General features: G+C 36.5%; 9 protein-coding genes across 9 annotated transcripts; 7 read left to right on the top strand and 2 right to left on the bottom strand.

The window, feature by feature from the left end:
- Positions 1-998: 998 nt before the first annotated feature.
- RHIMIDRAFT_253028 (uncharacterized protein) lies at positions 999-2,356 on the top strand. Its single transcript, XM_023610990.1, has one exon. The coding sequence runs from the start codon at positions 1,153-1,155 to the stop codon at positions 2,257-2,259; it is 1,107 nt and encodes a 368-aa protein (XP_023470826.1). The 5' UTR covers positions 999-1,152; the 3' UTR covers positions 2,260-2,356.
- RHIMIDRAFT_3401 (uncharacterized protein) lies at positions 2,234-4,364 on the top strand. Its single transcript, XM_023615123.1, has 8 exons — positions 2,234-2,430; positions 2,482-2,715; positions 2,778-2,813; positions 2,879-3,196; positions 3,250-3,616; positions 3,673-3,796; positions 3,867-3,935; positions 3,989-4,364. The coding sequence occupies exons 1-8, from the start codon at positions 2,340-2,342 to the stop codon at positions 4,289-4,291; spliced, it is 1,542 nt and encodes a 513-aa protein (XP_023470827.1). The 5' UTR covers positions 2,234-2,339; the 3' UTR covers positions 4,292-4,364.
- A 73-nt stretch (positions 4,365-4,437) lies between these two features.
- RHIMIDRAFT_196188 (ATP synthase alpha chain mitochondrial precursor) lies at positions 4,438-6,090 on the bottom strand (the record flags this gene model as incomplete). Its single annotated transcript, XM_023606102.1, has 3 exons — positions 4,438-5,297; positions 5,348-5,837; positions 5,890-6,090. Coding segments are annotated over 3 exons (1,551 nt in total), but the record flags the coding sequence as incomplete, so codon positions are not given.
- A 946-nt stretch (positions 6,091-7,036) lies between these two features.
- Positions 7,037-7,479, top strand: RHIMIDRAFT_253030 (uncharacterized protein). The gene has a single exon (XM_023610991.1). The coding sequence runs from the start codon at positions 7,066-7,068 to the stop codon at positions 7,354-7,356; it is 291 nt and encodes a 96-aa protein (XP_023470829.1). The 5' UTR covers positions 7,037-7,065; the 3' UTR covers positions 7,357-7,479.
- Positions 7,480-7,658: 179 nt separating this feature from the next.
- Positions 7,659-9,243, top strand: RHIMIDRAFT_243237 (actin binding protein; the record flags this gene model as incomplete). The annotated part of the gene is made up of 8 exons (XM_023609917.1): positions 7,659-7,700; positions 7,791-8,187; positions 8,241-8,290; positions 8,344-8,516; positions 8,569-8,632; positions 8,687-8,789; positions 8,842-9,017; positions 9,067-9,243. The coding sequence occupies 8 exons, from the start codon at positions 7,659-7,661 to the stop codon at positions 9,241-9,243; spliced, it is 1,182 nt and encodes a 393-aa protein (XP_023470830.1).
- A 373-nt stretch (positions 9,244-9,616) lies between these two features.
- Positions 9,617-11,769, bottom strand: RHIMIDRAFT_253033 (Pkinase-domain-containing protein). Its single transcript, XM_023610992.1, has 8 exons — positions 11,087-11,769; positions 10,855-11,028; positions 10,665-10,790; positions 10,504-10,613; positions 10,392-10,458; positions 10,250-10,338; positions 9,790-10,195; positions 9,617-9,735 (listed from the first exon to the last, which is right to left on the bottom strand). Exons 1-8 carry the CDS (start codon positions 11,631-11,633, stop codon positions 9,683-9,685), a joined length of 1,572 nt encoding a protein of 523 aa, XP_023470831.1. The 5' UTR covers positions 11,634-11,769; the 3' UTR covers positions 9,617-9,682.
- A 956-nt stretch (positions 11,770-12,725) lies between these two features.
- RHIMIDRAFT_296418 (uncharacterized protein) lies at positions 12,726-13,571 on the top strand (the record flags this gene model as incomplete). The annotated part of the gene is made up of 3 exons (XM_023614253.1): positions 12,726-12,752; positions 12,809-13,220; positions 13,277-13,571. The coding sequence occupies 3 exons, from the start codon at positions 12,726-12,728 to the stop codon at positions 13,297-13,299; spliced, it is 462 nt and encodes a 153-aa protein (XP_023470832.1). The 3' UTR covers positions 13,300-13,571.
- A 3,115-nt stretch (positions 13,572-16,686) lies between these two features.
- On the top strand, positions 16,687-17,441 carry RHIMIDRAFT_253084 (uncharacterized protein). Its single transcript, XM_023610993.1, has 2 exons — positions 16,687-17,197; positions 17,259-17,441. The coding sequence occupies exons 1-2, from the start codon at positions 16,921-16,923 to the stop codon at positions 17,423-17,425; spliced, it is 444 nt and encodes a 147-aa protein (XP_023470833.1). The 5' UTR covers positions 16,687-16,920; the 3' UTR covers positions 17,426-17,441.
- A 1,905-nt stretch (positions 17,442-19,346) lies between these two features.
- RHIMIDRAFT_232561 (uncharacterized protein) lies at positions 19,347-20,507 on the top strand (the record flags this gene model as incomplete). Its single annotated transcript, XM_023607765.1, has 4 exons — positions 19,347-19,479; positions 20,005-20,055; positions 20,116-20,207; positions 20,295-20,507. The coding sequence occupies 4 exons, from the start codon at positions 19,347-19,349 to the stop codon at positions 20,505-20,507; spliced, it is 489 nt and encodes a 162-aa protein (XP_023470834.1).
- Between the last annotated feature and the right edge of the window lie 1,171 nt (positions 20,508-21,678).

Consider the following 21,678-nt stretch of genomic DNA (forward strand, 5'->3'; position numbering starts at 1 on the left):
TGTTAATGATTGAAAGTCAATGTAAGAAAAAAAAAGAAAAGAAAAAAAAAAAATAGTGGATTTCCTTAATTGTTAATGAGAGAAAATTCAGACAGACAGTGAGAAAGAGGCTAAAGCAAGGGTTGAGGATTGAATGACCGACCGGTACTTTCGAACATTCGCCTGCCATTTATGGAAAAGACTCTCTGTGTGCAAATAATAAAAGAGAGCCCACAAGAAGTAAAAGAAATGGTTAGTAAATCAGTTACGTGTTATTTATAAGTGCTGATCACATTTATTTTCTCTTCTCTCAAAAATACCAAGCCTTTTTTATGTACTATTACACGCCAGCTTTTTTTCCTACTTGCGAGCCCAATCATGTCGTTCCTCGATCTTTGCTGGGTTATTTCTCTCTACAGGCTGAAAGTCTGCTTTTGCTTAAGGAAAAGAATACATGGAGTTATAAACAGTGTTGGGTGCTGCATTATATTTTCAATTACTTCAGCAACAGCAGCAGAAGGATTAGCGTCAATAAAATTAATAACCGGCCTTTACGTGTTTCCCAGTCAAAATGCGTCTACAGCCTTTTTTCAAAGGTGCTATCAGGACGCTCCTCATACTGCTTAATTCATCTATGTGTTTTACGAACGTGAATATTCCAGTTATTTCGCTGTAGACGAAGTACTCGTAAATTTTTCAGTGATCAGTTTGAAAGAACCTAGTTTTGTCTTGAAGAGTGTAGGATGTATAAGCACGTTTTTCTGTCACCTATCTCATACGGGAATCCTCTTCTTTAGGCCCTGTCTATTTGCATCACATTAGTTCGAAAAGATCTCTCAAAAGCCACTCCTTTTGCAAATACTATGATTATAAACTTTACCAGCCATGACATATCATTGTGCAAGCTATTTATAATTTTTTATTTTTATTTTTGTGGCTCTAAAGAGTAGCGCTGCATAACCAAAGGTAAAGCAAAGAAAACCTTATTTTTATGAATATTGTGACTTATTTCTAATTCAGAAGGTTTAGTTTCACCTTAAGTTTACACTGTCAAAACTCATGTCTCCTTAAATATAAATTGTTCAACCATGTCTTTCCCCCCTCTCTCTCCCCTTTAGCTCTCTTTCTTTTTTTTTTCTTTCTTTCTTTGTATTTTATATATATTTATAAACAATGGCTATTCATAAGAACAACTTTCAGCCAAAAGATGCAAGGGCTATAAGTAATACGTATCAAGAAGATGATGAAGATATGGATGACTTATTTCCTACACGGAAAGCGATGACAGGCACTCAAGCATTGGTCGAGTTCTTAAAGACAACAAGTCCTGAAGAGTTCCAAAGGCCGGAAAGATCTACCAATATTTTTTCAAGGATGAGAAGAGCCAAGAGAGTACCTTCCTTATCTGCTCGATCGGTGCCTCCAACTAGCGCAAATGGTTCCAAGAAGAGCTATGTTGAACTTGTACCTAAAAGTGCAGGAAACAGTAGAGCTCCCTCTTTTGAGGCAGCATCAATCCAGTCATTTGTGTTACGTCCAAGCAAGAGTAGCACTGCAACAACAAAAGATCCAATTCTGCCCAACAAAAAGAGAGAATCTAGTCTATACAGTGAATCACTCCGACACTCTTTATCTATCAAGAGTCAGTTGAGTACAGGTCGTAGGTTGCTGTCAAGTCACCCTGATAGTCATAAAATTGCTAGAGTTGCCACAGATAGTTTTCTGAAGGCATCAGAAGGAAGTGATACAGTAGAGACAGCATTATTGCAAAGGCTAGAAAGGATACGCATACTGGATCAGCCGATTCCAAGCGACCAAGTAGCTGCTGGCTTAGCTACGGAACACATAAGGGCTTTAGGTATTACACATGTACTCGAACAGAGTAGCCAAGAGATGAAGAGGGATAATATACATCATGGAAAGAGAGTAAGACATATGCAGGTGCAGACGATGGATGTAGAGCATTCAACGGACCCTATCACGGTGCCAGAGACTAAAAAAGAAAGTGAAGAGGACGAAACCGAAGTTAGAAGACTAGAGGCAGCATTAGATGAAACTTTGGACAATTTTGAAGTCATCTGTGGATTAGCGTACAAGAAACTCAGAGAGTTATGGGAAGAAAAGATGAGATGGGAAAATGAATGCATGGAGTTTAGAAATCGTCTATTGGCTTTAGAGCAAGATAAGAGATACCATGATAATGACTATTTCTTGGAAGAGGAGGAGGAAGAAGGAGATAAAGAGGATGACTTGGGGTTATCTGAATTTCCAGTGAATTAAACATCCGAAATATATAGCGCCATTGTGTGCATAATTTTTCTTTCTTTCTTTCTCTTTAATAATTACAATAATAATAAAAAATGAATACAACTAATAATAATAATAACAATAATGATAATGATACCGAAGATCCTTGGGTAGCTCATATAGATAGCATACAGGATATTACAAGTACTATAATATAAATACACAATATATACACCTATGCTTATTGATGTTTAGTTGATACTGTACCTGATGAATACAATAGAATATACCATGATATAAAATCAAAATACGAAAAGATTGACATAAGCTGCTTGGAGCAATTGCTCAAGGCATCCAGTCTATCAACGACAGTACAACAACAGATTCTTGATATCATCCATCTCAACAATCACAATAACCCTCTGTTTGTAACAAGGAATGCATTTCATCTTTTTCTTGCTCTTGTTTCTTTAGCTCAAAGTGATATAGGTATAAAAAAAAAAAAAAAACAGCTTATGAACCTTGATTATGATTACTCATAGATATAATAGACATATCATTAGTGTCGATAGCAAAATATAAACATAGTAAGTATACAGAGAGTAAAAAAAAGGATGTTGATTTGTAAACAGTGGTTATTCTATATGAATAGATTTACCAATTCCTTACTTTGATCCCATCGATCCACCCATATCATCGCCTTCGCGTTCTTCAATTCTATCGCCTCATGATATACAGCAAAGATTACTCAACCAATGGCTTTCGAGCCTAGACACCATTTTATTGTCCAAGGTGCCTGAAAAAGAAGGAAACTTTCTATTCAAGCATGTCAATTATCAACTCGAAAGTGAAAAGTTGGGTACAAAGGTGATAAGAAGATTCAGTGACTTTTGGTGGTTGTGGGAAGTGCTATTAAGAAGATACCCATTTAGGCTTATACCTCATTTACCGCCCAAGAGACTCACTGCAAGTAAAATAAAACTAGACAAAAAAGAGATGAATCAAATAACACTAGATCATTAGGATCTTTAGAATTTGAAGAAAATAGACGAAGAGGACTTGAGCGATTCATCAATGCCGTAGTTAGACATCCTGTACTCGGCAAAGATGATATTGTACATATCTTTCTGAGTCACGCATCCTCATTGACAGAATGGAGACAACAACAACCGCCTATAGCTCTCGATGACGAGTTTATAGAGCATAAGCAGAATATAGAAGAATTAGAAAAGATGGTTCCCATTGACTGGGATGATCGTGTGATACGAATGAAAAAGAGGTCGATCCAATACATAAAGCAATACCAGCAGATGCTTTTTATCATGCATCGGATTGTCAAGTTTAAAAAGGCTTTAGGAACGGATTATATTCGATATAGTATGGCCCTGACGTAAGTTGCTTCCCCCCTTTGAATAGGCATATGATGAATGACCCATTATTCAAAAGTAATCTTGCCGAGTTTGATAAAGACTGTACCTTTTCTCATTGTCAAGGCTGTCCTCAATTAGCAAAGAGTCAATCAAGTATAGCAAAGTCTATGCAGCAGGCAGGCATGTCGCTTAATCGCGAAGTAATAAATTTTACAAAAACAAGACTCAATGCAGCTATTAATCAATACTTGTATTTATTTGTGTGTGTAGGCAGTAGCAATGGAAGATCTTGTCATAGAGCATCTGATCCGCCAAAAAGACCTGTTTGAGTCATTCAAGGTACACATTGCAAAGTATATTTTATATATTTCATATGAATCATGTATTTGCAGGAATTGATTGAACGAAAAGAAAGTATGCCCTTTGTATCAAATGATATTCTGGCACAACAGATAGCTAAACACAAACGATTGGCAGATCATGGTCTAAGTCTAATCAAGCAAAGGGAGATATTCATCAAGTACTGCATCATGACCGAATTATCATATTTACACAAGATGCAAACCAATGTGTCTACCATGTACAATAACTATGTAAAACACGAACTTGCCCATTCAAGTCAGTGGACAGATCATTGGAAAGGCTTGATGCCGTCCATAGAACAAATGCCAAACACGCCAGACGATTTTATGTAGTAAGAAAAGGAGACACATTTTTTTTTTATTTTAAAACAAAAGTGTATATATAAAGAATCTTGCTTCTTCTTTTTATTTTATACATTTTAGCGTAGTTCTTTACCCGTCTTTAGGAAAACTTGTAATATTATAGCTGAGTCATTAAATTAGTAGAAGTTCTTGGTGTGGTTTTCACAGATTTCACGGAGCTTGGTTTCAAGTTCCTTGGAGAGAACACCCTTGGAGCGGATTTCTTCCAAAGTGGACTTGTGTTCAGTGTGGATGTGACCGATGAAGTCCTTTTCCCATTCAGTGACCTTGTTGACAGGGACCTTGTCAAGGAAACCGTTGACACCAGCAAAGATGATAGGAATTTGGGTTTCAATGGACAAGGGAGTGTATTGGGGTTGCTTCAACAATTCGGTAAGACGAGCACCACGGTTCAACAAGAATTGAGTAGAGGCATCCAAGTCAGAACCGAATTGAGCGAAAGCGGCAACTTCACGGTATTGGGCCAAGAAGAGCTTCATGGAACCAGCAACTTGCTTCATGGCCTTGGTTTGGGCAGCGGAACCGACACGAGAGACGGAAAGACCGACGTTAATGGCAGGACGAATACCCTTGAAGAAGAGTTCGGCTTCCAAGAAAATTTGACCATCAGTAATGGAAATGACGTTGGTAGGAATATAAGCAGAGACATCACCACCTTGAGTTTCAATGATGGGAAGAGCAGTCATGGAACCATAACCGAAGCTCTTGTTCATCTTGGCAGCACGTTCCAAAAGACGAGAGTGAAGGTAGAAAACATCACCAGGGTAGGCTTCACGACCAGGAGGACGACGAAGCAAAAGGGACATTTGACGGTAAGCAACGGCTTGCTTGGACAAATCATCGTAGATGATCAAAGAGTGCTTGCCGTTGTCACGGAACCATTCACCAAAGGCGGCACCGGAGAAAGGAGCAAGGTATTGAAGAGGAGCAGCTTCAGAAGCAGTGGCGGCAACGACGGTGGTGTACTTCATGGCATCTATAAGTCAGTTAGCTTCTTGTTCGTTTTCCATTCTATTCTTTACTTACCGTTTTCTTCAAGAGTTCTGACAAGTTGAGCAACAGTGGAACGCTTTTGACCGACAGCAACGTAGATACAGTACAACTTCTTGGATTCATCAGAACCGTTGTTCCAGTTCTTTTGGTTCAAGATGGTGTCAAGAGCAACGGCAGTCTTACCGGTTTGACGATCACCAATAATCAATTCACGTTGACCACGACCAATGGGAACCATGGAATCAACAGACTTGATACCAGTTTGCATAGGTTCGTTAACGGAGTGACGAGGCAAGATACCAGGAGCCTTGACTTGGACACGAGAACGACCAACGGTTTCGAGAGGACCCTTACCGTCAATGGGGTTACCAAGGGCATCGACAACACGACCGAGGATACCAGGACCGACAGGAACGTCGACAATAGCACCAGTACGCTTGACAGTGTCACCTTCCTTGATCAAACGATCGTTACCGAAAACGACAATACCGACGTTGTCAGCTTCCAAGTTAAGAGCCATACCCTATAATAAATACGTCAGCCTTCATAACCTCTATCTTTGTGTTTTATCTTACCTTGAGACCACTGGAGAACTCAACCATTTCTTCAGCTTGGCAGTTCTTTAAACCATAAACACGAGCAATACCATCACCAATGGACAAGACACGACCGGTTTCTTGAAGATCAGCTTCAGAGCTGGAGCCCAAAATACGTTGTTCGAGGATGGAAGAGACTTCAGAGGTAGAAGGCTTGGCAGTGGCATAGCTACGAGCAGCAGCAGCAACAGCACCGAGGTTGATACGGGCCTATGAAATGATGGTGTTGAGTTTAACTATTTTTTTAAAACAAAAGAAGACGCTTCTCAATCTCTATGCGTTGTATTCAAGAACATTCTAACTGGTGTATATCAAAGAAATTTCTTGTGTATCAGTAGACTATATATATTTGGTGTAGGAACATAATTATGTAGTTGCCATGTCAACAATTACATGTTTGTGTATTTAATGTCAATATAGAGATTGAGAAGCGTCTATTAAAAAAAGTTAATGCTTACAGCTGAAGCCAAGTTACGAGCAGCTAAAGGACTGGCAACACGAGCAACGTTTCTAAGCATTGTTGTAGAGGGTGGTTTAGTGTTTAAAGAAAGAAAAGAAAAAAAACAAGCAAAATTTTTTTTAGCTACTCAAAATTTACTTTCCCCAGGAAATTTTTTCGAAGGAGGGGAGGGGGGGTTGCAAACTCGAAAAGGGGGTGCCGCCAGTCTCGAGGACCGTCTTTACGTCACTTACCACATGTCATCAATTTGGCGGTATTTGAAAATGCCATTCCTCTTGCAATGTCCTATTGGTGGAAGATCTTTTGCTTATACTGAAAAATGCCATGGAAAGTATTTAGTATAAATGGGTCATGGCACCAATATATGCAGGTAAAGTCATGAATACTCAACAATGACACCACAAAAAGTATCTGATTAACTTTTTTTTTAATAAAGATGCTGTCAGCATTTACATAGGACACAATGGATGATGTAATCAAGAGGCATCCTGGTTTATCTGCTAATTTCAGTCTTATATTTCAAATTGTAGTCTTGGTTGTTATGGCATAATTCAAGATGTTTGCCAAGCATTAAACAATAGACAAGAAAAGTGACGTGTGTTTACAGCCATGATAAAGATTGAAACTGTGGCTTCCGAGCAATCAGCATGGCCATACTCAATGACCAAAGCAGATGGCAAGAAGTAAAAGAGCAAATGTTGCAAACATACATAAAATATAAAAACACATTGTATGCAAATATAGTGGATGACGGTGACAGCTTTGAGAAAGGCTTGTCATGTAACCTATCTCCACGTCCTGTAGATTATTGGTTCAACACCGTTGATTACCCACAAATTGCAGCAGATACGTTTGGTCGTGTTATCGCAGTCTTTTCGAAAGCGTCTATTAATGGCGCAATTCGCACAAGCAGTAAATTGTTTGTACAGTTTGCCACAGCCATCTTTACCTTGTACAGGCTGCAACAACCAAGACTGGAAGGCTAGCAAAACTTCCTATACTAAAAATCAATCCTTTCATAAAGCAGTTATAAAAAAATTCCCAACAGTATGCCCTATAGATTTCTTCATTATGTATTAAAAATAAAGTAAAGCTACTCTACTAAACAGATAGACTGTTGTCTTTATCTTTTGTTGTCTTCTTCCAAACACAGCATTTTTCGATAGCAACGTCACTAATTAATTTAGTGGTGCGTCTGGTGGTGCGCCAAGAGTTGTTCATATATTCTAAAAATTCGGCCGCTATTTCAAAGTATTATCCAATTGACGTTGGAACTACTTTATTCAAGATGAATGCTTCAAAAACACTTGTTGTTGACAATGGTACTGGTGTAAGTAGTAGCAATAGCAATAACAGCAGTATTATTTGACAATAACACCTTTGCTAATAAACTATATCTTTTGTCATCTATACATGCTAGTTTGTAAAATGTGGTTATGCGGGTTCTAATTTCCCTGAACACGTATTTCCTAGTGTCGTCGGTAGACCTATTTTACGTGCGGAAGAACAAGTCGGAAACCTTCAAGTGAAAGATATAATGGTGGGCGATGAAGCCGCTCAGCTTCGAAACATCCTTCAAATGTCTTATCCCATGGAGAATGGTATCATTCGTAACTGGGAAGATATGCGTCATTTGTGGAACTATACTTTTGACGAAAAGCTAAAGATTGATCCAAGGGATTCAAAGATTTTACTGACAGAAGCACCCATGAATCCAAAGCAGAATAGAGAAAAAATGGCTGAAATCATGTTTGAAGAATATGGATTCCAAGGCGTCTATGTGGCTATTCAAGCAGTGTTGACGCTTTTCGCTCAAGGTAAACTTGAATAATGTGTTAAAAAAGAAAGTGAAGGCTAAAGGATAACATAGGTTTGATGTCTGGTGTCGTAGTTGACTCTGGAGATGGTGTTACACATATTGTAAAGATCTATATGAAAAGAAAAAGGGACTTATTTATTAATTATCATCATAGGTACCTGTCTATCAAGGCTATGCGCCTGCCAACTTGACACGTCGTCTCGATGTTGCAGGTCGTCATGTGACAAGATACTTGATCAAGCTATTACTGTTACGAGGATATGCATTCAACCGTACTGCTGATTTTGAAACTGTGCGTCAAATGAAGGAAAAGCTTTGTTATGTTAGGTAAGGAGCAGAAGAAGCATAAATGGGTATAGACTAATCATTTTGATAATAGCTATGATCTTGAATTAGATCAAAAACTCGGTAATGAGACGACCACATTAGTAGAGAGCTATGAGGTTTATATTTTGCTTTAACTTTTTTAATACTCCCGATTAACGTTTGTGTCATAGCTCCCTGATGGACGAGTTATCAAGGTTGGATCTGAACGATTTGAAGCACCCGAGTGCTTGTTCCAGCCCAATTTGATTGATGTTGAAGCTCCAGGAATGGCCGGTAAGCACAGACGAATAAATAAAGCAAGCAGTGTAATAATAACGATGATTAGAAATGCTCTTCAATACTATTCAAGCAGCAGATATCGATATCCGTGCTGATCTCTATAAGCATATTGTTTTATCTGGTGGATCAACCATGTATCCTGGCTTGCCTAGTCGTTTAGAAAAGGAAATGAAACAACTCTATCTTACAAATGTATTAAATGGAGATGCCAGTAGATTAAGCGTACGTGATTATGAAATTATTTTGATGCTTTTCTAATACGTGTTTATAGAAATTCAAGATTCGTATTGAAGACCCACCTAGACGTAAGCACATGGTATACCTTGGAGGAGCTGTCCTTGCCGATATCATGAAGGATAATGAATCATGGTGGGTTACTAAGCAAGAATGGGAAGAAATGGGGCCTCGTTCATTGGAAAAGATGGGTGTATTAGGATCAACATCTTAAATAATGTTTATAAGAATAAAACGGACGTACACTTTATTCAGGAATTATTCGCACACTGGTAGAAAAATGATGACTTCAGACAACAGATAATAATAGCAAGAAGCAAAAGAATGAGATATAAAGTAGCTGTTTAGGAAATGAGTTGCCTGTTATTTATAAGTGTTGACTACATTATACGAGTCTCTTGCTTTTTCTCAAAAAGATGAAGATTTATTTACCAAGGCTTGTGTCCCTATTAATCAGTGTCGTATTCTACATTGAATAAGAGTCAATAAGTAGTGTCTACACATCAATAACGAAAAGCTCAGTAACATAAACTGATCAATCACAATAACAATTACAAATACATAAATAAGTATAACTATCATTATTTATTACTGCTATTATAGATTATTATTACTGTAGATGTATAGATTATAAGTGTACATTAAATGACTTTTTAGTATTCATCTTCATAGTCAGAATCAGAGTCACCATCATGATAGAGAGTAACTAAAAGAGGAGAGTGAGTTCATGAAGAGAGCATATAATAGTATTATGCCTTACTCGAACTGAATCTTTCAAATGGATTTGACTTGTCTGACTGAATGGTAACAAGCAGGTCATCTGATTCAAGATCAAAACTACTATTGTCTGGTGGCATCTTTCTAAAGTTTACTGCGTCTATACCATTGGGCTTCTCCACAACTGGCTTAATAGGTGGCTTACAATGCCTGAGTAAAGCAAAGTTGATACTTTTAAAGAATGGGTGTGCTTTAACATCAGAAGCACCAGCCCTCGAACCAAGCCTTTTGTTTTCATCTTTGTGTAACAGTTTTCTAACTAGATTCTTTGCTTGATTTGATATCTGCGTTTTATAAGGTGATGGTTGTTCAGAGAATTGAACATCGCAGTGTAGAATACGAGAGAATGTTTCATTACGTCCAGATCCTTTAAAAGGTGTCCTTCCAAACTAGACAATGGAATGAATAGGTGTATAAATATGGGAGTGATCTATTGGTATTACCAGCATTTCATAGATCAAGATGCCTAGTGTCCACCAATCGACAGCACTTGTATGTCCACATCCTTTAATCACTTCAGGTGCAATGTATTCTAATGCCAGTTGTGAGTCAAAGATATGGTTTATTTATCTTTTATAAACTCACCTTCTGTGCCAACAAAACTATTTGTTCGGAGGTTATTAACACAGCTTTTTGTGTCGATAGAAGGTGGCTGCCACATGTTAATGATATAAATAGTACACTTGTATAAACTTACTGTATGAGGAGAATTTGATTTCACAATGGATGGTTTACCAGGTGGATGAGAGCCTTTACTTAAATCAAAATCAGTCAGCATGATATGCCCACTTTGATGCAAAAGAATATCTACAATTGAGTGTTACATAAAAATAATGGCTGTGCACAAAACTATTTTACTCTCAGGCTTCAAGTCTCGATAGATGTGTCCTTGAAGATGTAGATATTCCAAAGCAGCTGTGACTTCAGCAGCATAAAATTTGGCTCCTTCCTCGCTTAGACATCTTCCTGGTCTTAATTGAAGTGCTAATATACAATTAGCAATGATCAGTTCCATCTATATACCACAAGATTAAAGTTAGACCTGTACCTCGGAAGAATTCACCGCCCATACAATATTCCATTACAAAGTAAAGATAGTCTTGACTCTGAAAGGAATGGTAAAGAGTAACGATGAATGGATGATTTGAAGTTGTCAGGATTTCTTGTTCTGCCAAAGCTCTTTTAATTTTGTTTCTTTTAATCATTTCTCTCTTTGACAAAACTAATGTTCGATTTAGACGTTCATATCCCAACTCCTTGCAAATAAAAAAAAAGCTAACCTTTCATGGCATACAACTTTTCAGTCTCCTTTTGTTTAACCATATAAACTCTGCCAACATCACCCTTCCCAAGCATTCGAATTTTTGTAAAACTGGAAGGACCGACTTCAATTTTTTTAACTTTAATACTACTGCTCGAATAAGTGCGTCGACAGGATCTATGCAATCTTTGGAGTGGAGAAGACGGTTCTGTCATTAATGATGGTATTGAGATAGTCGATACATTATTACTATAATTATTATTGGTATTGTTATTATTATAATTATTATTGTTGTTGATATTTTTTTTAGTCTTGTTGAATAGTTTAGCATTGGGGGCAGAAGCGACACGACGGATAGTCTTTGTGTGTTCACTCTGGTTCTTTTCCTCGCTTGTTGAAAACCAAGAGTTACTCTTGAAACCTTTCTGAGAGGCAGTATCAAAGTCGTTTGGTATAGTGAAAGTGGGTGTTGAGGTAACAAAAAAGGATTTTATCCTAGTCGTCATGGTGTTTGCATAAGAAGGTGGGGGTGCTGTAACATCATTAATATTAGTGGTACTATTCATAATAATAGTAGTTTTCATTGAGAGATTATCGATAGTTGTCGTCATATGTATTATACATAGACAGACTTTTTTTTGTATTATGAATAGTTGGTAAACACACCAAAGAAAGAACGAAAAGGAAAAGAATATAAAAAAATTAATCAGAAAGAAATGAAGAATAAGAATAATAATAAAAAGATACAAAAATGGTAAAATAAAATCGATTATGATTGGCTTACCAAGTTTATACTACTATGGACATCTAATAACACACCCCACAATCACTGAATGTACGTCAATGGTTCTTTTTCCCCCAGTTTTATGGTTCTTGTTTTAATTAACTATCTTTGTTCTCTGACAGGTTAAATCCTATGCTGTTAATACTGCATAATAGAAATCAGAGACAAGCTACTAAAGAACACGTGGCCAGCTTGAAAACAAGGGACAGTCATTTGTAGATCATTCAGGGATCGTAATTCTCTAGGCACAACCAAGCATAAATTGACTGATGATATGATCTATTGTCATGATAAAATGACATCTCTCTTTCTCAATTAATAAGATTTCTTGCATGTATTTCAACAGAAACGTGTGTCATTGACTTTTAGAAAGTGAAATACACGTCAAGGAAAAGGCTATCGTTAGTAGCATAGCAACCAATACTCATCCTTCTCATTTGTCTTTTTTTGTGGACACCCTAGACTCTATGGCGATCAAAGATGTCAACACATACACATACATGTGTCAAAACTTTTCCTTAATTGTAATTAAAGAACTTTATCGAAATAATCAAACATTGGTCTTATTGGCTGGCATTAATTTTGTGTCGGAATATGTATTCTAATAGAAAACAACTGTAAATAGATGAGAATAGCAACAAAAGGCACATTTAGTCATAATAATAATAAATGTTTCTTTTGATTGAATTAAACATGCTTTATACGCTTTTTAAAAAAAGAGAGTGAAGAAGCATAATAAATACTTCCTTATTTGACTGGTGTCACTCCGAAACCCATTGCTATTGGATGGGATGGTGACTCAGTTTACATAAAATAAAGCTAAAATGTGTCAAACCTTTCTGTTCTTTTCTTTTCTTTTCCAACCAAAAAAATCATGCGCAATAATTCTTTAATACAAAAAGTAAATAAATAATAAAAAGCAACTTATGATGATTGGTATTAAAGCTTATATTATAGTTTAATGCCACTATAACCACTACTACTACTACCCCTATCAATAACGCTAAGCGCAGAGTCAGCTTCGATTTATCTCATAATACTGTTTATCTATTACCTTCTTTTGAAGAGTGCCGTGATGCTGCTAAACAAGCAAGGCGCGAAGAATGGCAAAAGAAGACACTCAATGAAGAAATGTTGAGTGAAGATATTATTGTCGAAATACAAGCAGATACATCAGCTAATGCTAGACACTTGGAGGAACAAGAGCAAAAAGATGCCTCTGCTACGGTTCAATTAAAAAGTTGTCTCAAGAAGCCTCCTATGAAGAACACAGAAGAGGATAGAAAGAAAAAGCATACTAGTCATCATAAAAAGAATAATCACAAAAAGAGAAAGAGATCATCATCAAAATCATCTCATTTAGATAAAGGTAATTTATTACTTATTTATTCATATCACTGACAACTTATTCTCTTGATTATATAGTAAGCATGATTTCTGTTCATTGAATTTGTAGATTACAAAAAGAAGATTCTATCTTCTCAAGATACACTTTGGCATCTGCTCACATTTGCCCTTATCTCCTGCGTTACTTCTTTAAAAGAAAGAAAAGGAAGAAGCGTAAAAAGTTAAACTACTTGCAATCTTATTTTGCCTCTTACATTACAATCTCCCCCTTTCCTTCTCCTCTATTCAAGTTTCCTTATTTCCCCTTGCTATCAACTCATGGGAATTTTTAATATTCTAAATAAGAAATAAACAACCATACGGTGCTCACGGTACTAATTTGCGTGTTTTCAAATGTTTTTGCGTATTTTTAAATACTAATTTGCGTAAAATTGATTGGTCAATTTGCGTTGCGTAGAAAACCAAATTGCGCTGCAGAGATTTTCAGTTCACGGCAAAAGAATAAAGGATGTTGTGATAGCGTAGAATAGCGAGCGTGAATACAACACCATAGTTTCGTTTTGGTGATTTATAGTTTAGTATTCAATTATCACTTACCCAAAAAAATGAATTATTAGCTTAGTATCCGGGTCAACACCTTGTATTTCTCTGTCTTTGGTTTCAAGTTACGCAACAATTGTCTGATTTCCTACAGAGTTTACATAGCTTGAAGCATCTCTTTTGACTAGTTTATGATAACACTGCATATATACATATGTTTATTTCCTCCTAGCATGTAACTGTCATTCTTAAAACAAATCTCAAAATTTTGACAGTAGTGTCTCAATTCACTTCTGTTGAAGGCTTTTGCATAGTGAGTGCATTCTAATTTACATCACGCTTTGTTAAAATATGTTCTATGTATCTTTCTTTCTAGTCGCCATAAATGAGAGCTTACCTAATTCTCCAACGTACATGTAAGTGGATATTTGTTGGCTATCATAAACGGCAAGCAAATTGATAGAGATATTTCCCTTTCTATCTCTATAACTCTTGAAGGTTTTTTCTTGGCTTATAAATGTTGATAAGCTTTCCATCAACTACGTCGGAAGCGTCTTGGCATCCGGTGCGGTGAGCTCCTCATCTGGATACTCAAAATCGTGTAAAATCTGTTCAACTTGCTTGTGTTTTTTAGGCCATGCAATGATATTCCTGGAAAGTCTAGTCATTACTTCAAGAAATCTGTTGGTAAAGTTGTGATATGATCCTTGACCAAAACCAAAACCAAAACCAAAAAAAAAAAAACTTTTCTGCACCATATTGCCCAAATAACAGCTGAAATATACAAGCTACTTGCTGTCAATCAGTAGTAGAATTTTGTGTAACTAGTTGGTAGGCTGGATGATCAGATAGCAATTAAAAAGCCATGAAAACGTTCAACATGAACGTTCGGTAGTGATACTTGAATGTCATAATAGGTCTTAACATGTCACGTTCTTCATCGATTAAGTTTGGATGTTAAACTTCCCAAAATCCTTTGTTGCTTTCCAAACAAAGGTACGTAACCCTGTATTGCATGGGTGTTGCATTCGTCATTTGGAGAAAGAATTTGGCATCTTCGTTCAAGTTGAGCACTATTTGATCGAATACGCGAACAGTTGCGACCCAGTCGTGAATTATCTGTGTCTGACGGTTTACAATAGCTGTACTTTCGGCTAAAGTGGCTGCAGCAAGTGTTTCTACTCCATTCATTTCAGATAGTATCTGCAAAGATAAAAATATCAAGTCTTCATCGTTCATCTGGTCAATGTCTAGGTTTTTAAGGTTGTTGTTGTTTTTGCTCATATTGAAGGTTAAAATCGATAAGACACAAAGAAGAAAAGTAAAAACTAAAGATGGCCCTCTCACAGCAACTCATGCAATAAAAAATGAGTTGAAATACGTGGCTTGTTCTTTTCTTTTGAGTTTATTAAATAGATAAGTTTTGGGCTCATTAGCAACAGCTTCAAAAACAAAAGTGACAAAATGCTTATTTTTTCTATTTTCTGCAAAAAGTGTATAAAATAAAATATGTGAGAGTCAAAGAGAAAAGAAAAAAGAAAACAAAATGGGGTAAACAACTAAGTTGCTTAAGTAATAATATTGAAGTAAGTAAAAAAGAGGGTAGCAGGAAGTATTGTAACTGTTGCTTGGTTTTGCGACAAGGATTTACATTTCCTTTTAGAGAAATATAAAATGAAAAACGAAGAGCGTGCCTTTTTTCAGGGTCATTTAGTGATTGGGATTGAAACTTATCTCCCAGGGTTACACCATCTTAGCAACTGGTAGTAAATCGCCGTGCTGTTTTGCTTGAAAAACACCTGACCTTTAAAGAAGCTAAATGCAGCTATCAGAAGCCGAAAAAAGATATAAGCTATCAGTAGTAAGCGAGGGTTCAAGACATTTTTTTTCTACCAATAGTGCAGAAGACTGGGGCTTTTTGGAGTACTGGGAAAAAACACACGATAACATCAACAAAGCAAAATGTTTTAAGAAAATAGAATCTGATTACAATAACGATCTTCAATGGATTACTACGCTAGCCGATGTGCCTGAGGCAATCAAAAAGTATGCACTTTATCTTCTATCAGAGAAAAAGGTATGTAAATATATATAGAACTGAAACTAGAACATGAAGCTTAAATTGTTCCTTAAGCCTGAAAGATCACTTCTGCGCAATCAGCTCGCGAAAAATGCAAGAAAAAGAAGAAAGATATCACCAGTATTGCTGACGGTGGATAACAGCAGAAATCAAGGCACTATTTACAACGTGATGGGTAATATGAACGTACCAAACTCGGTATGTACTCATTGAGGCAAGAAAATACATATTAGGTACTGAATACTTCTAGTCAAATCTGAGCCAGAACGACAGCAACTCTCACGACAAAGATGTAACTGGAAGTGAGAACAAAGAAGGAAACAAAGGAAAAGCACATGAAGTCAAAGAGAATGAAAATGTAAGTACTAGAGAGAGAGATAAGGCAGGTATTCTTCATACAGTTAATTTTGTTTACTATATTTCAGAAGCCAACAACAATCTGGTCTGAATGGCTCAGATACATCAATAGTCATGCTGATGCTTTCCACCCATTTAGGCAAGTAGAACGAGAAGACCTCCATACATAACGTAGCTATTAAACTAATCGAACTCTATTCAGCCCGGAAGCCAACGATGTAATCCGATCAGGAGAAGGAATATCGCCTAAGCCCTTCTTGGACCCAAGTTTGTACGTTGAACACATGAAAATCCATCAGGCCTCAGACTTTTTAGTTCCAAAATGTAGTCATCAATTTATCGACGCCTTTGTCAACGCTGTAAAGTATTGTGTCAAATCTTGTTCAAGAAAAATAAGAGCTAACTTCTGTTTTCGCTACAGGAGAATCTACAAGAATCAAAGGAGGCTATTAGGCTTATCACCCCAGCTCTAAAATCATCAGATAAGAAAGACATCGAGTGCCTAGAGATTGTCGAAAAAATTCTAAACGAGGCGTAAGTGTCTTTTTCTAACTTTTTTGCCAGTAGCAATACTTACTATTCTTTTCTTTTTTGCAGCCATGAGGCATATTCATCATACGTTGAACAAGATACGGAAGATGGCTTTAATCAAATTTCTGTATACCCATATGCGAAGATTATTGGAAAGAGTCTGAAAGCCAATGTCAAGCCGGACTTTATACAAGGACAACCAATTCTGCAAAGTATGACGAGGCAACTTAAACTTTCAAATTTATATTTCAACGATAGTAGTCAGTATAAATCAGACGGGTTGATAAAGCTTTTTGGCTTGAAAAACATCGAACTTTTACTGCTAGAGACATCAGGTTATTTTGACAACAAGGAAAAGATCAAACTGAATTTTGATCATCATAAAGGGATGTTTGGTTGCCTTGCAATGTTGAAGTCAATCGCCGATGAATTTGAGTATGCCTCAATTGATAAGTTCAAGAGGGTGAAAGTTTTCTTTCTAAATGCAGCGGGTAAGTAACAAATAAGAAGCAAAGAAAAATGAGCTAACTCTCTTCCTTTTAAAATCTAAAGGAAGCTATCTACATTTATGGAGTCTGTCCTACGGAGAAAACAATCTCTTTGACTTTTTTAGAGAACGTCATCTGCACATCAAACCAAACTTCGAAGACAAGCAAGAATTTATTCCGGATTTGATTGGTTTTTGCTTATCTGCAAAGGTAGTTAACATTTTGATCTGATATGTTTGTCCAAAAGTACTTACAATGTGTTTTCAAGTAGAGTTTACTTGATCAGTCCGTGGAAGACATTTTGAGTGTTAGAGAAGAGCACCTCGAAAATGCAGCCAATTGTAGATATGCAAAAGAGAAGCCTGCTAGTTTGAGGGAGAGCATCGATCCCATCATTATGAAGCTGACTTATGAAGAAGATAGTTCGGGAATGTGCGATCTAGGACCTATCTATTCCTCCTCTTTCCTGTAACTATTTTTACTTTATTTTTAGTTTTTCTTTGTATAGCTTATATACATATTGCCAAATCTTTTTTAAAAAAAAAATAAAAAAAAATAAAAATAAAAATAGTATTTCCCTCTCGATAATAAGAGATTAAAGAGTTTAGGTGCTTCAGACTAAGAAACTCGAGAACCATGGTTGCTCGTAGCTACATTGTTTATTCCTTACTTAAAGATATCTGGTTGTTACAGTATTTGTTGAGCTATTTTAGTGATCCTATAATTTACACCAATGATGGAGAACACAAGAAACCCTCATTTTCTTGGATACAAAGACTTGTGACTATTAGCATGCTGTTGATTTGTTAGTCATAATCATAGTGGTATGATATCTGAGACAAGTAATATAGAATCGAGTCTTGTTATTTACCAGCACTTGCTGCTCTATTGATGAAATGCGAGATCTCAGTAGCAGCAATTTTTTTTTTTTTTTTGGTAATGAGCTGGCACAACAAAACTCTCACTATTATTCAATAGAGTTCTATTAATATTAATTACCATCATATCTGTGTAATCTATGGAAGTTCACTAGATTGAATCACATCTGCCAAATTACAAATATTCAGTCGAAAACAATACTGAAATGGACAAAAATTGTTTTTTCTCGCTTATAGAACAAAACATCATTCAGGTCATATGCATTGCTTCAAATTACTCGAGAGCTTGAAATGACGCTCAAAGGAAAAGGGAATAGTGACAAAGACTAAACTTTTTAGTGCTTTTGAATGGCACAAGTTGAAGCTTTCATTTTTTATGTAAAAAGTCAAGCACATGTACAGTCGTACTTCAATTTAACAGTACTGTTAGCTAAAAACGTTTTCAGAAATTACGTTACATTTTCTTCCTACGCTTGAAGTGTTGCAGCCTATTGTCACTATATTGAGCGATAAATTTTTCTTTATATAACGATGCAATTCTTATCCACACAAAGTATTGTTGAATCGGGGTGCGACTGTATTATTAGTAAAAACAAGGCCAAGTCCAATACTTTTTCACATTTATACGGCCATTGATGACTACTCGATATCTTTTTTTTCATGATGTCGACTAATAGGATATACGTAGGTCTATTGTTAACACTGAATATCATGTCTCTCCAGACTTCAAGCATTAAAGGAAATACTGTAAGTTCTTCATAATCCTTTAATGTATAAATAAGTGAGGAAGGATAAAATACTACATAAAGTGTATACCTATTTAGAGCATCTACAACGGCTATGATAAAAAAAAAAGTAATAGATTGTTGTAAAAATCCAGATGTTGCCGAAGCGAAGACCGTGCCGTGAGGTGGTTTTGTGCTGTTTGTGATTACAATTCCGTCTCTCGTACCCTCTATACTAGTATGAAGTGGTATCGGCCATATTGCTATTCGTCAGAGTTATATTTTGTCACAAAGTTGAGACAAATAATTTTAAATAAAATACGTTCCTTCCACTATATTTTATTAGAAGAAAGTATCTCAGAACTCTTAAAGCATACCCCATGAGGTTGGAATATGTAGTTTTAGTAGGCCAAGGCAAGGTAAAGTATATACTTATATATATAATTTAAGTAGTTTGACGAGGGAACATATTCATTGCACTTCGTCTTATCATTGAACTTTGAGAATATCTCAAAGTAGTTACTCTCATCAGCTGAGATGCCCTGGAGCATGGTTCGTAGAGTAGGCCTGCTTAAGGCACATAATACTGCAACTGAGCTTCGTCATATTTCTCGATATGCAACGCTCAAAGAATTTTGGCTAGACTATGGGACCAATGCCATGCTGAAAGAAGGGCCTCATAGTAAATTTGGACATTCTTTTAAAATACACAATCTATGGGTGGTCAAGATGGCAAAAAAGTCGGCCTGTATTTAAGAGGCATCCGCTTAACAATACTAAAGCCATAGCCATTAAGCATATGTTGAATAGTCTTGCTCAGATATATACTATGTCTCAATGTTACTAAACAAAATGAACTTGAGAAAAGTGTAGAGTTAGGGGGATAAAGTAAGATGGTTAAATTTGTATCTATTTGCTTATTCAGGTCAATAATTCATCTACCACTTAGCTTCTTGTTAAACTCTTTAACTTTAATCTTAGACGAACGCTCACGACATTTAAGACTCTTTTTGAAGGTAGCGTAAAGACCAACAGAAAGACGCTTCGTATTATTACTCCAATGAAGACAAGTCATCAGAGTGTGACAAGTCTCTTCTCTCGTTTCGCAAAATGAAGTTTTCTTCCATCCTCAACAGGAAACAGTTGGATAGTCGGCTTACTAAGGCTTTAAGAGGCAAGTCTGTAGAGGACTAGGTACTGTTCATAGGTAACAGGGCTGCCTCTAACATCAAGTTTCACGAGCCTGTCAGAGGAAAGGGTAAAAAGCGAATGCTAAAAAAAATATGAGTTTCCAGTGTAATTTATCGATGATTTCAAGTTATCTTCACTTCGCCTAAATGTAAAGATGTTAAGCTGGAGACATTTATGAAAGTATCAAGGCCTCGAGAGTTTCGAAGACCCAATAACTCAGTAGTTATATGCCATGAACTCCTAGGATATGCCTCAACCTTTTTTTCTAAAAGGCAAACTACTTTTCATAACTACTTTTTTTACTAGATGTACAGATCAAAAATGTTTGGAACCACCACAGCTATGGGACAAAGGCCTGACGGTCGTATCAAGCTTCAGGGATATTGTACCCAGTCATCGATAAGACTGTGGCCGCCCTTTGAAAATACCGCAAGCGCTCTAGCTCAGAAGGCACTGAAAACTCTCCAACTTAAACATTTCCTTTCTGCACCTCCCGATGAAGGTCATGCCTCTACCTGAGATATAGATAGAAGGTAGATTAAAGCACGATACAGATAAACTATAAGTGATTTCCTACCTTTTTTTATTAGCTAACAGCTCCTTATTTAAAACCTCTTTTCTTATCCAAAAAGATAACTAAGAAAAATCAAAAGTTCTAGTTCAACTTTTGCTAATGCGTCTAAATTTTTATTTGAAAAACTATAGATACGATACTTGGAAGAAGCAGATATTAGATATAGGAATTAGCCAGGCCATTATTTTTGGAAATATTTCAGTAGTAGTCAATTGCTGTTAGAGACTGATTGGTTGTGATGTTCGTTACTGGCTTTTAAAGAGAGTTGGCAATTCAGTTGCAGGTTGTTGATGTGAACTGTTAAACATAAAGGCTAGTGACAACGGTTGAGCTTGGAAAAAGTCGTCTCCTAGTTTATTACTCAAGTTTAAAGTAATTAGTAAGTGCTTTGTTGATCTTCTTCTATACTTGAGCAGAAACGAGATTAAGGCAAAGCAACCCCGATAGACACCTTATTTGCAAAGCAAACAAGTCGACTCTACTTTCATCTAGTCGCGTCAAGGCAAGGATAGCCACCAAGTCTAAGGGGATTGCTCACGGTAAAGGCTAGCAACCATGCCTTGCAAAGTCCTTCAGCATGGCCCTAGCTGGCGACCAGTCATAAAGGCTGTCCGAAACCGTGTTTGTTCTTGAAAGAAAAGGTGCATAGAGAATCCTAGCGTTAATTTCTGTTCCATACCTGCCTGTTTGTAAATTATAAAAAAAGAAACCACCCTAACTTTTGAGCTGGACAATTTACTTAGGAGAGTGGCTTGGCCAAATGGCCACCTGACTGAGCATCTACAGCGGTACACGCCCAAACGTTTATAGCGGAGTGAACACTACATGCTTCCAAATTAGTGACGTAAGCAAATCAATACACACCACATTTACACATTATGTATACAAGACCCTTTCATACAGCTTATCCGTAGTATTTACTCTACAAATGCATAAGATTACTTTAAATTTATAAAAATGAAAATACAAAGAGACTGACCGCACAATTTTTATTTGATATAATTCACTTAATAATTCTATTTTCATATAAAACGACCCTGTTTTTAATAGTGAGCTCTCTCTTTTCGTAATTTTAAGTGGTTATAAAGAGACTCATCAACATATTTCTCTTATAAT

The sequence above is a fragment of the Rhizopus microsporus genome, assembly GCF_002708625.1.
Source record: "Rhizopus microsporus ATCC 52813 unplaced genomic scaffold scaffold_1, whole genome shotgun sequence".
Taxonomy (NCBI): domain Eukaryota; kingdom Fungi; phylum Mucoromycota; class Mucoromycetes; order Mucorales; family Rhizopodaceae; genus Rhizopus; species Rhizopus microsporus.